This window comes from Lycium ferocissimum, unplaced genomic scaffold (assembly GCF_029784015.1).
Source record: "Lycium ferocissimum isolate CSIRO_LF1 unplaced genomic scaffold, AGI_CSIRO_Lferr_CH_V1 ctg6687, whole genome shotgun sequence".
Taxonomy (NCBI): Eukaryota; Viridiplantae; Streptophyta; class Magnoliopsida; order Solanales; family Solanaceae; genus Lycium; species Lycium ferocissimum.
The window spans coordinates 32,805-45,862 of record NW_026726459.1 but is presented as its reverse complement, the minus strand read 5'-3'; the positions used below and the strand labels follow the sequence as shown (position 1 = coordinate 45,862).

General features: G+C 38.3%; 1 protein-coding gene and 1 long non-coding RNA gene across 2 annotated transcripts; both read right to left on the bottom strand.

Moving 5' to 3' along the window:
• Nucleotides 1-3,254: 3,254 nt before the first annotated feature.
• On the bottom strand, nucleotides 3,255-7,873 carry LOC132045438 (uncharacterized). Its single transcript, XR_009412414.1, has 4 exons — nucleotides 7,682-7,873; nucleotides 7,206-7,259; nucleotides 6,603-6,729; nucleotides 3,255-3,536 (listed from the first exon to the last, which is right to left on the bottom strand). It is a non-coding gene; the product is annotated as an uncharacterized LOC132045438 (long non-coding RNA).
• A 2,004-nt stretch (nucleotides 7,874-9,877) lies between these two features.
• LOC132045436 (uncharacterized) lies at nucleotides 9,878-11,678 on the bottom strand. Its single transcript, XM_059436016.1, has 2 exons — nucleotides 11,364-11,678; nucleotides 9,878-9,946 (listed from the first exon to the last, which is right to left on the bottom strand). Exons 1-2 carry the CDS (start codon nucleotides 11,676-11,678, stop codon nucleotides 9,878-9,880), a joined length of 384 nt encoding a protein of 127 aa, XP_059291999.1.
• Between the last annotated feature and the right edge of the window lie 1,380 nt (nucleotides 11,679-13,058).

Here is a 13,058-nt window from a genome sequence, read left to right as displayed (position 1 = left end):
ATCCACAAATTATTCAAATCAGCCCAATCAACATACAACATGCCACCCGAAGCACTCCAAGTTCAAGAAAATGACACAACACATTTCTTCCTTCCAAATTCATGAACTACATTATCAATCCATACGTTCATAACATTACTTCCATAAATTCAAGAAACTATACAAAAATTCCATTAGCTTCCATAACAAGCCGCAAATAACTATAACTTCAATTTGAACCATTAAACTTTCATTAGCACCATAGAATCCACAACACAACAATCCAAACGTACTAAATGAAATTAGTTCTTCACCCCTACATAACACTACATATACACGACCACACACACAACACCATATTTTTATGAACTTCATTCATTTTCACATATCATAACATGTACAAATCACCCACAACACATGAAAGAAGATTGAATGTACAAATCACCCACAACACATGAAAGAAGATTGAATCTTACCCTTCTTCACTTGACTTCACCCTTGGCTAGGATGTGCAACTTGCGAAAACGGATGTTTTACTTGCTCTAACAACAACTCCATGTTATAGAGGACCTTCCAATTGGTAGGAAAGCAAGGAGAACATAATATTTCTTGTTCAAAATTGGGTGCCCATATTCAGCCAGCTCTTATGGCCGAATGGTTCTCCCCTTATTTCTCTTCAAGCTTCTTGAAATTTCTAGGTGTAGAGATGATGAATTATGATTTAATGAATCACCTTTCATACACTTATATTAATCATCCATGTGGCCCATGGCCCACACTAATTCACTTGGTCACTTAGGCCCTTCCATGAAATATTATTTTCACTTCTAACCCCTACAAATACATGGTGTACACATGTACCACTCATAGTTTTATACTAATCAAATTTAGCCAAACAAGGGGGAAGCAGACCCCACATCACACGGCCAACCTAGGCCATTTTCATGAAATGCCAACCTTCCATATTTAACTTTTAACCCCAAATTTTCCTTAATATTTCCATCCAATAAAATTCATACGCAACTTGTGCATTAGAGCAAAACCGGAAAATAGCCTTGTTTTTAACTTGTCGCAACCAACTTAAAATATTCCGACGTACAAAATATGGGATATAACAGCCAGGTCATACCCAAGATAATATCAAAGTCCACCATATCAAGTATCATCAAATCTACCCAAGTGTCATACCCCATAAAAGTGACCAAACACGACTGATAAACTCGATAAACCACAACAGAAGCTCCGACCGGAGTAGACACATGAACAGGTATATCTATGCTATCACAAGGCAAAACCCAATCAACGGCATAATATGCAGACACATACGAATAAGTGGATCCAGGATCAAATAACACGGAAGTTGCTTTATGTCGGACATAAATGGTACCTGAGATAACAAAGATCGCCTTTTGCCTCGGGTACACGAGAAATAGTAACACTAGCCCCACCACGTCCGGACTGAGATCCACCTCTCAAACTCTGGGACCCATCTCTACCAACTGGAATCCACCTCTAGAAACCTAAGAACCACCGCGGCATGACTGAGCACCGCCCCTCTGAGAAGCACCTTCTCGACTAACTAACGATGCCGGAGTCCTCTGGGACTGATGATCCTGCCTGGATCGAGGACACGTCCTAGAAATATGGCCAATCTCTCTACATATATAGCAACCCCTAGAAGGCGGAGACCGATGGGATCGGCGAGGACCCGGCCGGGAACGTACATTTACGGTCAGAAAACGAGCTCTCGAGAGCTTCTCTGCCGGGTGGCTCACCGGAGGAAGCTCGCAAAGCCGAATGTACAGGCATCCGAATATGGGCCGATACGGCCTAGAAGACTGACCGACGCCCCTCGAACTAGAACCACCATAACTCCCAATCTGATGCTGCCTCTTCTCACTACCCCTTCCAAATGCACGGGCCTTAGTGGCCTCAACCACAGAAGCATGCTCAACGATGGACTGAAAGGAAGCCCCTATCTGAAGGCAAGGAACCTGAAAAGAACCGACGAGCCCATTAACAAAGCCTCGAATCCTGGCAGGCTCGGTAGGAATCAATGGAGCTGAATAACGGGCCAGATACAGATAACCAGTCACATAGGCCTCTACAGACAATCCCCTCTGCTGTAGCTACAGAAAATCCTCCCTACGCGTCTCACTGCTACCGGGGCACATACTTCTCGGGGAAGGCCCGATAGAGCGAGTCCAAGTCGGGGAGAGAGAACCCTCAGGTCTGCAAGCAACAAAATACCTCCACCAAGTCTTCGCGTCACCGTAAAACTGGTAGGACACATAGTCAACTCCATGGGACTTTACGATCCTCATCCTATATAGCAACTCATGCATATCCAAGATGAACTCATAAGCTTCCTCTCCAGAAGTACCCGAGAACCTCGGCGGCATTAACTTCCTAAACCTACCAACTAGGTCTTGATCAGTCAAAGTCATAACAGGACCCGCCACTGGTCTAAGATCATCTTCCGGGGCTGGCACTGCATCAATACGGGGAGCCATAGCTGCAGGGGGGTGTGCTACTCGAGTAGGTCTCTGCTCTGGTATTTGCCCCCAACTCTGGTCTGCGAACCTCTGCCGAGTAGTAACACCAGCGAGTAACTGTCGGGCATCTAGATGGGAGAGAACACGGGACATAGTATCCCGCATAGTCCGATCGGGGAAGTAATCTCGGCCGTGTCCATGCGGGGCCACATCATTCTCGGCGGCCCGGCGTGAAACCTCGCCGATCCTCGAGGGGCTGCGGGAGACGGAGATCTCTCACGCCGCCGTCTTACCGCAAGAGTCTTTACCACACAGGCCGGGCGGCCCCCCTCTAGCTCTGCCGGACCCTCTGGTTGTCGCTCGCCCTCTGGTTCCAGCCGCAGTTACGGGCTCTGGTACCTGATCTCGGGCTATAGTAGCTCGAGTCCTAACCATCTGTGAGAGAAAAGCTAAGAGTTAGATCCCAATTCGATTGTTACAGATACCGATTAGAATAAAGTAGCACGAAAGAAGGAAAGAAAGTGAAATTTCCTAAATGTCCTATAGCCTCTCGCAGATAAGTACGAAGCTCATCGTACCGATCTACGAGACTCTACTAGACACGCTCTTGTATTATAGACCGGGTAACCTAGGGCTCTGATACCAACTTATCACAACCCAATCTAGCTAAGTCGCGCGGGCACCTACCTTTCCCACCTCGGTAGGCGAACCCTTATCCCAACAATCTCAAATAACAAGAAATAATAAATAAATAAATAAATAAATAATGCGGAAGAAATAGAATACGTAAGTCTGACATAATAATAGATAGAATATGCGGAAATACAACAACCATTCCAGAAATCTGTCTAGTCATACAAGAGCAACTAACTAACATCTACGAGTCTGAAAATATCAATAATACATCAAAGTCTGAATATGTCTCGGAATATCAAAATAAGACATAGCATAAGGAAAGAATCTCCAAGGCAGCGGACGTCCTCGTGCTCACCCTGTAAGACTCTCAGCAGCAACTCTCGCACAATCAGCCACGAGAAGCAGAGGTCGACCCTACCTAGAACTCTGCATTCATAAAAGAATGCAGCAAGTGCAGGTCAGTACAAACAATAAGTACTGGTAGGTATCATAGGCCGACTAAGTTTAGCTAACACATATCAAGTCAACAAAGTAAGATAAACAGGTAATCAATCAAGGTATAAGTCAAACACATGCCAGAAATCAAGTACACGTCATCACCTAGGTTATAGCATCTAAACCCAATTGTGTCAAGTCTCAAATACTCAGTCCGAATCCGTACATCACAAGAATATCACAACAGAAGACAAAGTGCAATGCAATGTAATAATGTATGAAATGTATATGCAATGCAATGCAATGCTGTGTACACATGTACTCCGAACGAAAATATCGACGTCACGGTAGCACAACCCATGGGGGACCCGCAAAATTCATGTACCTCATGGCTCCGACACAAACCTCAGCAACCGCTACCTCACGATTCCTGCAAAATGCACAACCTCGATTCCGGGACAACCATCAGATATCGGTCCTCACGTCAGTCTCATCCAACTGAGCCCAGCTCATCACAGTGTTTCCTCAAGTATCATCAGTGTATCAACATTATCTCATGAAGGATGAGAATGCGTGCAATGTATGAGTTCAATGTCAATAATCAGATCAATATCATAACTACCAAGCATGGGTATGCCAACAATATCATGAAAAGGCTACGCAAGCCATATAGAACACTATCCTCGTATCAAACGTCAACAAGCAAGATACTACAATATCATGAAAAGGATACACAAGCCATATAGAACACTATCGTCGTATCAAACATCAATAAGTAAGACACTACAATATCATAAACAAGATATATCAATAGTCTCCAATATCTATTATCTCCACGTGGCATCAAGCCAACAACAATAGAACAAGATAAGGCACAACACAACGGGGTGGCTAACCCCAATCACACAACAGGGCCCGACTTAAGACAATATCCAACCCAACTTCTTACCCGAAGGTTTACATGCTTTCTCCAACAATATCGTCTAAATATATGCTTCACTAAACGAAGTCTCACCATAGGGTAAACCGTAACCTACCTGGAAGGCCGAACAACAATATCACCAACAATCACTCCTTAGCCTTTCCTTTCCTTTGAGCCTCAAGATCAAGAAAGTCTAAGCTTATTCGAATCATGGAATTAGAATCAAGAAGAACATCAACAAACCCTACTTCTATTCAAGACCCAAATCGCCAAACTATGGAATAGGATTTATGAACTAGAAGGGTGAAATTAGGAATCTAAAGGTCCCAACATGAAATTAAACCTCTAGGTGATCAATTCCCATCAATAGCAAGCTAGAATAATCAACAATTCACTCAATTTTGGATTCTAGGTAAAACCCCCAAATTTGGGTATAAACCCTAACTTCCAATTCCACAAATTAGCCTCTAATTAGGAAGAAGTTATGAAATAAGGGATTCTAATCATCAATTCAATGCTTAAGGTTTTAGAAGCCTAGAAAGAATGTTCATTAAATCCCTTCTTAATCTTCAATCACTTAATGAACTATCAAGATAAAGGGATTCTAAGATGATTAGGGATAATGGAATAGCAAAAGGATTAGAAGGACTTACCACCAAGAATCTTCTCCAAGAATACCTAGATTTGCTCACAATAGCTCAGATTTTGCAATAGTAATAAATGAGAGACTAAGGGCTTTTAATACACAATTAATGAAATAACAAGCCTGATACTGTTACGGCGGCAGCAGCGGTCCCGCACCGACGGCCTCTCAGACCGCCGTGATGGTATTCCCACAAATGCTCTGGGCCGTTATGGCAGTCCACCCAACCGCTACGGCGGTACCGCTGGGGCGGTAAGGGTGCCGCCATGGCGGACACCAGTACCAAAATTTCCCAAAATAAACATAATCTCAATCCGAAATCCCGACTAATACCCGAGGCCATCTGCTCATAAACCACATAGACATACTCACATGAAAACACGCTACGAACGCATTCGTGGCCTCGGAATTCCCAACGGATGTCTCGATGATCGAGTCAACCCCCGATACGTCAATTCCAACTCTCCAACCCAAGTCCCAAAATGCACCTGAGTGCATTGGGAACCGAACCAACCAAATATGCACACAAGTTTTAAATGACCATCCGGACCTCTCGGAATCGACGGATTTCCGAAAAAGGTCCGTTTACCCAAAAGTCAACTTTAAGTCAACTCTTTTTCGCTTAAAGCCAATTTTCCTAAAAGGTCATGAAAATCAACCCCGAACACCTCGGGAAGCGTGTCAACGGTCCCCTTGGGTCAAAAGTGAGCTAACCAAGCTCGGGGAAGGGTCAAAAGTGCCGAAAAGACTATAACGACCAAGCAGGTCGTTACAGATTCAGTTAAAAATCACGTTAAGAATAACATAAAAATCTAACAATTATGAGAAAAAAATGTAAGCCCAATTGTCATAGTATTATCCGTTCTGTCAAAATCTTTATGGCATTTGGATTTTTTCCTTTTGAGTCTTAAATTTGCTCTCTTGTAACTTATAATTTTCCTACCATTTCGATGTGGGATACAAGTTTCATAATTTACATGTTTTTGAGTTCAATCGACAGTAGTCTATGAACTGTTACATAAAATTTTGCGTTAATTTACAAGCAACTTACCGTAACTTTTCTAGCATTACTGGTGTATTGACTAGTTTTCCCATTTGAAAAAACTTTTATCTTGTCAGAGTTCATGAGATTATTCCAACTATCAGCTAAAAAAATTCAACCTTAACCTTTTCCTCCAGTGTTCTCTCTGTGTGTCATATATATATATATATATATATATATATATTCTTGGAAATATTTTTCTTCGAAAGGGCGAAACTGAACTTCCTTTTCTTAAGGATGGAAGCAATTATCCTAACATTTAATTGCATATTTCCTGCTTCAATTAAAAACTAAACATTATTATTAGTTTCTGAACCAAAACTTGTTATCAAAGCATCCTCCTAAACACTGAAAAATATTTTTCCAGAATGTATTTTTTAAAGAAAATAACTTTTGATATATCAAACAAAGTTGGGAATTTCTTTGTTTTATAATTTGAAAGCAACTTACTGTAGCCTCTCGAACTTCATTGATCTCCTGGTCTGTTTCCTTATGCATTCCTTCAAAACTTTCGGATAGATCCTTTCGTAAATTACTCATGGATCGGCGAACACACATTTTGCTCTTGTTGCAAAACCTCTATAACCGTTTAGTTCACAATAATTAAAACCGTACTGATAATAATTTCAAGCTTCAGTTTGAGAATTTTTTTGTTTTATTACTGAGACATTAACATGCATCCATTATATTTAATGAAAAGGTACAATATACAAAATTAAAAACTCAAAAAAATCTTGAACAACATGTATTTAAAGAATTGTGTTGACGGTAAAAGGTTTTACAATTGTGTTCTCAGTAAATGATTTAATCTTAAATAAACTTACTGTTTAATTATTAAATGAATTGACCTCTTCCTAAATAGGAGGTGAAGAATAGTTAATTTTAGACTTTTGTTGGTTCAATTAAGTTAGGAATTAATCCGCGAATCCACTCCTTAGTGAACAATCTAACTAGTTTTAGATATATCAAGGGAGAATAAACAATACACTTAGAAAATTAGAACACAGCAAATATAACATTGAAAGGGGAAAACAGTAGTTTGAATAATCGTACCTTTTTTATTGAAGGAGTATCCTTTTGGGCTTGAAATGATTGAATTGGTTTAGCCTATTATAAAAATTTCATAGTGAAGTAGCAAATCCACATGTAGGAACAAAAATCATTAATGGAGAAAAGATTTGAAAAATCATATAATATATATATGATTTCTTGAAAATATTTAATGGAGAAAAGATTTGAAAAATCATATATATATTCTTGAAAATATTTTTCTTCAAAAAGGCGAAAATGAACTTCCTTCTCTTAAGGATGGAAGTAATTTTCCTTACAATTATCTTACTACCATTTAATTGCATATTTCCCGCTTCAATTAACAAATAAACATTATTATTAATTTTTGAACAAAAACTAGTTATCAAAGCATTCTCCTAAACACGGAAAAATATTTTTTCAGAATGTATTTTTATAGAAAATAACTTTTGATGAACAAAGTTGGGAATTTCATTTTTTATAATTTGCCAGCAACTTACTGTGGCCTCTCCAACTTCATTGATCTCCTGGTTTGTTTCCTTATCCACTCCTTCAAAACTTTCGGACGAATCCTTTCGTAAATTCCTCATAAATCGGCGACCACTCTTTTTGCTCTTGTTGCAAAAAACCTGTATAACCGTTTAGTTCATAATAATTAAGACCGTACTAATAATAATTTCAAGCTTCAGTTTGAGAAGTTTTTTGCTTTCCGAGCCGTTAACATGCATCCATTATATTAAATGAAAAGGTACAATATATAAAATTAAAACTAAAAAAATATCTTGAACAATATGTATTTCAATAATTGTGTTGACCGTAAAAGGTTTTACAATTGTGTTCTCATTAAAAAAATTTAATCTTAAATATACGTACTGTTTAATTATTAAATGAACTGACCTCGTCGTAAATAAGAGGGGTAGAATAGTTAGTTTTTGACTTTTATTGGTTCAATTAAGTTAGGTACAAATCCGAAAATACGCTCTTACCGAACAATCTAACTAGTTTTAAATATATCAAGGGAGAATATATAATACACATAGAAAATTAGAACATTGCAAATATAACATTGAAAGAGGAAAAAAGCAGTTTGAATAATCGTACCTTTCTCATTGAAGGAGTATCCTCTTGGGCTTGAGATGATTGAATTGGTTTAGCCTATTATAAACATTTCACGGTGAAGTAACCAAAATAATTAATAGAGAAAAGATATGAAAAATTATATTATATTCGCTAAAATACAGTATCCATAAATGAAAACAGCTATTTCATCCAAGTCTATGGTCATCCTTGCATTAAAAACACTTTAGGGCTTCAAAATTAGTTTCAGTAGAAACATGACAAGAAATAAAAATAGAATTTTACCAATATGTTATTAAATTAGACTATGTACCAAGTTCAACTTACATATTTTATTTCAGAACTCCGCAAAGATTAAAAGAAAAAAGACATTGTTTTTTTATTAGCTAATAAGTATTAAATGTTGAAAAGCACCTTAGATAGTGAAGTCGATTGTGTAAATAAACAGTCAACGTTTGAATAGAAATGTTGAAACTGATAATAAATAGTAGTTAGTATGTTAGGTAAAAAGCTGCTTTCTGTTAAAATGTTTGAGATGTCCTCAATGCTATTTAAAAAGATATAAATTTAAAAGTGTTTTTAGAGAAAAAAAGGATGAATGATGGAAACAGAATAAAGAGATATTAAAAAGTAATGTTTTAGAAAGAGTATTTCGAGATTACAAAAGATATAATGGATAAAATCTTTAAAAAATTGGTCAAATTAAAAGTATTTATTATAAACTATAACCAACTTATCAATTTTAACTTATAAGCACTTTAGTGTTACCAAAGACGTAAAAAAACAAACAAATGTTTATAATCGATTTGCATTGCAATAATACATTACTCCCTCTGTCCCAATTTATGTGATACACTTTTTTTTTAATCTGTCCCAAAAAGAATAATGCATTTCCTTATTTGACAACAATTTAACTTTAACTTTACCTTTTACGCTTAACGAGATGATCTATAACAACACAAATATCTTTGGCTTGTTTTAGAACACAAGATACAGAGTCTTCCTTTATTCCTTAAGCTCTGTGCCCAGTCAAACTATATCACATAAATTGGGACGGAGGGAGTACATATTAAAGAAACTGGTATTTAATAACATTTGGACCAATCTAAAAGAAGTTTAGAAAATCCTAAACTACATTTCAAGGAAATGATTATGGCAACTTAGCGTAAATACTGTTAAAAATTTACCGTATACTCCCGATATATAATCAACAATCACATTGTCCCTCCAAACAAAGGATATGATCATATGAAGTTTGACCTTGTCAATGCCATAACTTCACTCAAAAACGTGTATATGTGGCATTGACAAAGCCAAACTTTAAACAGTTTCTCTGAAATGAGGGGATACATTTGATTTAACTTTAGATATTTTCGTTTGAGTGACCAGATCTAAAAATTTATAATCTTCTATGCCACACATAGGTATGTATCTATCTCCGTTGACTCTCCGTTGACATGGTTTGGCCTGATATGTGCTTCTATCACCAAAAATAGAAGTCGTCATGCCCAGACCACAAAGGATAGAAACAACATTATCTAAAGCACCATCGACAATGTCTTGTGATGGGAAGTTTGAGCGTTGATAACTTATTGCAGTGAAGATTGGATTTAAGGATTTTAAAGGTGTTCTCTATCAGGTTTCAAGAAACCAAGAGCTGTAAAATCAAAATCTACCTTTTTATAATACTGGATAAAGTAAAAAGAAATGCGAAATAGCTTCAAACTACCTATGTTGAGGCAGAGTAACAGACAATTTTAAATTACAGAGGATACTTTTTTTTTTTTTTTTTTAAATGGATGCCACAAGGGCTTTTTATTAATTAATCAGAAAACTTAAGTTCACCAAATAAAGTAAGAAAGGCAAAAGGGAAAGTAAACTAAGCTAAGAACGAAAAAACAAAAGAGAAGAAAACCCTATACTAATCTTAGTCAATCTAGAAGGGAAATCCAACGTGAGTGACCATCCACAAGCTGCTGAAGATCTGGGAAATGCCAATCGGTGTTGTGTAGCTTCGATGATGAATGAAAGTTGACATATGTTGTTCGATTCAAACAAAAGCATCCGAAAATCGAGGTGTGAAGATTCCAAAGATTTCTATCTGGTAAGTTCTTTTTCCTCTCCTTTGTAGCTCTTATGCTTCCAAAGTATTGAATCGATATGGGTATGCTGAGTTGTGGCTGAACTTGACTTGATTGTTGCTAAGCCTGTAGTTGATGTTGCTTCTGTTTTTGGTCCGAATCTGCTTTTGTATGTTCTCCTTGGCTTCGATTTATGTTCCCCCCTCCTCTCATGTTTTGGTTTGTTGATTTTTGTGGCTTTGTGTGTATTGCTGTCCTCTAGATGTTTTCCTCCTCGGATGTCTATCGTAGTCCTTTGCTTTCCTTGCTCTCTCTAACGCTCTCTCTCTCTCGGGGTTGTTTATGTTGTGTGTCAAGCCGCCGTCCTCTTGTAATTGTTCTTGAAAGAATCTTCACTCTGTGCTTTGTCGTCCTCCACCTCTGTATGTCCTTTCTCTGAGATTTCAGTCTGTACCTTCGCTTCATACTAAATTCCCCTGATTGTTGCTCCATAGTATGAGCACTTAACAATTAGGTAAGGCCAACCATTGAGCTATTCTCGTAAACCAGCATGTTGTTGAAGGTATTGTCAAATCTCTGGATTGTGTTCTTATTTCTTCCTGCACAACAATAAACAATGTTAGTTGAAAAGAGGTTTTCTATACCCTCTTCCATCCCCGGGATTTGAGCAAGAAAACCAATAAATTTCCTCCTTCTCTCCCACCCCCGTCATCTCTTGCTTGGTCCGATCTCTCAAGTATGGCAAGTTTAGTTTATCATTGTTGATCGCCTTTCGCTCGAGTGCCCCGATTCCGTAAAGGAATCAATATCTACTTTCTTTCATCCAAAGGCTACATTAGCCAAATAATCGCCTATCCGATTTCCTTCCCCGTATATATGAGCTATTCTAACAGCTTCTAGTGTTCATCCTTTCCCAAATCTCTTCCATCATTCCTACGATGACGCAAGGCACTTCCCATAATCTTAGGATTATGTTTTTCAGCAATAAGGAATCGCTTATTATAACCTACCGATATTCTTTCACCTCAATCACTCTCAACGCTTGTAGAATAGCCATAGCTTCTGCTTGTGTGTTGGTGCACTGGGGGTTTTCCATCTCTTTAGCCTTCGCCACTAAAAGATTTGCATTCTCATCTCTGATACAGAAGCTCCAGGATCCTCTACCAGGATTTCCCCTTGAGGCACCATCTGTGTTGCATTTCACCCATCCTAACTCTGGTGGTTCCCACTTAACATGAATCACTTTGGTTCGTGGAGAGTAATTTTGAAGTGATTGCACCAGAGTACTCCATCTATATGCAGCATATTTAAAATTACCTCTCCTCACCCTCATAAACATGATAATTGAATGCATGATTTGGTAGACTAGGTTGACCTTAGACATCTTGCCCCCATGCCTAATAGCATTTCTTCTTTTCCGCAGTTCCCAAATAATAATAGCCGGCAATCGCTTGAAAATATATTTTACATGGTGATTTACCGGGCATCCCACCACAAATTAATAACTCGACTCAGTGGAGATTTTGAATATTTAATCCTACGGGTCCGCGTAAAATGTTCCATGTATATTGTGCAACAGGGACTTTAAAAACAAACGTGCTATAGTTTCTCTTTAGGCTCATCACAAATGTAAACATCCGGAAGGAAACTGAAAGCCCCACTTTTCACTATCTCATCTAGAGGTATTTTAGCTTTCCATAGTCTCCATAGAAAAAATGAGATCTTCACTGGTAATCCTTTTATCCAAATTCTCTTGTACAACTCATTAGTATCCATTCTCTGCCTCAGCAAATTGAAAGCTGTTCCCACTGTAAATTTGCCTCTAGTATCTAGTTTCCAGAAAGGTTTATCTTGAACTCCATCAGGATTTGGTGGCTTAATGTTCTGGATAATATGTTCAACAATATTACCTGGGAGAATCTCCATTAATCTTCCTTCATCCCATTCTTCTTCCAGCACCATTTCCTGCACTAATACCACTGTTCTATCAAATATGAAATCTGGAGGCATATTTTGATATAAAGCCCCATTCTGTCGTCCATTGTCCACCCAAAAATAAGAGTTTCCTTGTTTAACCCCGCCACCATATTTCTTTGTTCTATTAAGTCTCACTACATCGCAACATCTTTTTCCACATGTATGTCCCTCTTTTCCATTGTCACATATCGAATGATCCTTTTTCAAGTACTTATTACTCATATACATCCTCTCATAGTGATTGCTTTGTTTTGAAGTTCCACCACAACTTAGAGAACCAGGGCCTTTGATACATCTTGTAAACTCCTAAAACCCATTCTCCCTCATCTTCGAGGATGGCATAAAGTTGTCCATGACACCAATGCTTACTAGAGTTACCCAGCGAATTGCTCCAAAAGAATTTTGCAAACATTCTCGTGAATTTGGGCTAGTACCCCTTTAGGTGGATCGCAGCATAAAGGTGAATAGGCATACTCTGTAAAACATGCTTGATTAATGTTACTCTTCCTCCAATAGATAATAGTTTCCCTGTCCATGAGTTAAGCCTGTTAAATATCTTGTCTGTGATCTCTTTATAGTGTGCTATCATCCTTCTCCCATAATAAATCGGCACCCCGCATAAGTAAATGGGAAATCCTTCCCCGGGAATTCTGGTAATATCAAAGACCCGCTCTTCTACCTCCCGAGTTACATTGTGATGAAGGAAAACAAAGACTTTGCCTTTGTTAATCTTCTCGCCCAC